The sequence below is a fragment of the Euphorbia lathyris genome, chromosome 5 (assembly GCF_963576675.1).
Source record: "Euphorbia lathyris chromosome 5, ddEupLath1.1, whole genome shotgun sequence".
In the NCBI taxonomy this organism is placed as follows: Eukaryota; Viridiplantae; Streptophyta; class Magnoliopsida; order Malpighiales; family Euphorbiaceae; genus Euphorbia; species Euphorbia lathyris.
Genome location: NC_088914.1, coordinates 71,317,898 through 71,320,554, shown reverse-complemented (window position 1 = coordinate 71,320,554; position 2,657 = coordinate 71,317,898). Strand labels below are relative to the sequence as shown.

Below are 2,657 nucleotides of genomic sequence, written 5' to 3'. Positions count from 1 at the left end.
TGTTTTTTTTATGATGTTATCAAGAATATAACATATTAAACACTAATTTATTTCAAAAAATTGTTTGTAATCCTATTAATAAACATAGATATTTATCTATTTGAACAGTTATATTTGTCAATGACCAACTCACTATTTAAATATAAATTATTAAAAAAAACTAATAGACATAGACCGATGTCTGTAATTTTTTTATTTTATACAAACAACTTATAAACAATCAGGTAAGTTTTATTAAATATATTTATACAAACAACTAATCAAATCAGTTAATCAACTCGAAATGAATTTAATCAACTAACAACTAAATTATAGTTATCAAATATGACTTTATTGGTATCGTACAAGCGATTTTACTATTAGTATTAGATATTCTATGCATTAAATTTTATTCTACGATAAAAATAAATTGAAACTTAGTTTAAGTGATTAGTGGCAAAAAATAATTATTTTTGACTCAAATCAATAAGAACAAAAAAGGCAAAATTAATGTTTAAAGAAAATGAAATATGAATATCAAAATTAAATAAGGAATTGATATTGTTGTATGCATTTGGTATTTAAAGCAGCGTAGAAGTATATAATTTATGGTTTTATGAAATTATCAACCACAGTAAAGCTTTTAATTCTTATCTCAGTAGCGTACAGTGGTGCTCACTTGGACCCTGAATGATCAAATCAATTTAGTCATTCACCGTTGGATTCAAGCTTATTAGAATTATGTGGTGGAGATTCAAACCATCCTAAATTTTAAATTTAATAAGATTGAATCTAACGGTCATTCAGGGTCCATGTGAGCACTACTGCAGTAAGCATACTACCTAGCAACATCTAAATTTAGCCGCTAAAAAACTCTCTTCTTCATTCATTCAGCTTTTGAGGTTTTTTTTCCACTTTTAGCCAAAAGATGAACCCGTTCTTTGCTTTGTATTATTTTTTCTTTACTAAATTAAGTTTTAGATTCATCTACTATGATAGATTTGATAGTTTTTTTTTTGTTCTTTATCCCTTTATGGGTAGTTGCGGTATGTCTTCCTATGTAGGTGTTATCATGTTTTTCTTTATAAAAAAAAAAGAAAATTTTTGTCTATCATCACATAGATCTAACTCATTGAAAAATCATGAACTCTTGGATAAAAATATTATGAAGTCGATTCTGGATGAAATTTGTTTTCCGTCGCTGTATCAAAAACGGTTTCAAACACGGTCAACTATTGTTCTACCATAGATATTGAAAATTCAGATTGTAACTTCTTTGATATATTTCTGAATTGTAAATTTATGTTGAAATATAATATTTTAGGTTCTTCCAAAAGAAACACAAGCCATTAATTAATACATCAAATAGTAAATAAAATTTTATTAAAAATAAAGATGAATCAAGGACACTTGGGATAGCCCTTAGAGTTTTTCTTGTCTCTATAACAAGGGCACTCAGACTTGTTACCATAAGTCCCAGAGGGCACACACTTGCATTCCTTGCAGCATATTCCACAGTACTTGATGCACCTATCCTTGTATCCTGCTTTCTCACACCTTCCTCCACACTTCATATCACAATAATTACCTTCATTTTAAATAATTAAACTTGCATTAGTTAGGAAATTAAAACACAATTAACTAGCTATATGAAGACAAATTAATTAAATGGATGTTTGTTTCAGATTTTCGGAGCAACATTCAGCATTTTACTTCATACATTTTATTTCATACTACAGAAAATATAGTGTTGGATATATGTTAAAAAAAACAAAAGCTTTTATTTTTATTTTATTTTATAGAAACAACTTATTTCAGAGCTTTTCGTGACGGCTGTTTGTAGTTATTTGGGGTTAAATGTACTATTGGTCATTGAATTTATATGGTTATCTCAAAATAGTCACTCAATTTCAATTTGTGTCAATAAAATCACTCAACTTTGAGTTTTGTACAATTAGATCACTCTGGCGATTTCAGTGATTAAAAAGCATCAGAATGATGACATATGTGGCACGTCAGCATGAGACAACTTATATCTTTGATCGAAGCGGCACAAGTATGCGCTACCTAGCTATTACGTATCAGGTTTTTTTGATAAATGAAATAAAATTTAGTTATTTTTCATAAAAATAATCGAAATGTGGCTGTCACTTTTCGTTTCGGTCAGGTATTTAAGCTGGCTCATGTTGGCGTGTCACCTATGTTTCTTTCGATGCATTTTAACCACTGAAATCGGCGGAGTGACCTAATTGAGACAAAACTCAAAGTTGTATGATTTTATTGAGACAAATTGAAATTGAGTGACTATTTTGAAACAACCGTGTAGGTTCTCAGTGATCAATAATGCATCTAACCCTAGTTATTTGATATTAATAAAATTATCTTTTAGTTTTACGAAAACATATTATTTTTAACATTATTTCCATTTTTATAATATCACGGCCGAAAGAACAAAGTTTTAGTTTAAAAATAAACAGTTTACTTCAACCACAAACACTAACAACAATAACTTTTAACTAAAAACCGAACCAAACAGTTTGACTTACTTGGAGATGGAGCAATGGTAGGGGTGGAAGCAGCCATGGTAGTAAACACCAGATTGAGAGAAATAAGCAGCACCAATGTAGTAATTGGTAGAAAGACCTTCATTTTTGCTATTTTAGTTTTAGAAAATGTGG

At 29.0% G+C, this 2,657-nt stretch overlaps 1 protein-coding gene across 1 annotated transcript; it reads right to left on the bottom strand.

The window, feature by feature from the left end:
* Positions 1 to 1,245: 1,245 nt before the first annotated feature.
* LOC136230833 (peamaclein-like) lies at positions 1,246 to 2,657 on the bottom strand. Its single transcript, XM_066020021.1, has 2 exons — positions 2,526 to 2,657; positions 1,246 to 1,567 (listed from the first exon to the last, which is right to left on the bottom strand). Exons 1-2 carry the CDS (start codon positions 2,626 to 2,628, stop codon positions 1,380 to 1,382), a joined length of 291 nt encoding a protein of 96 aa, XP_065876093.1. The 5' UTR covers positions 2,629 to 2,657; the 3' UTR covers positions 1,246 to 1,379.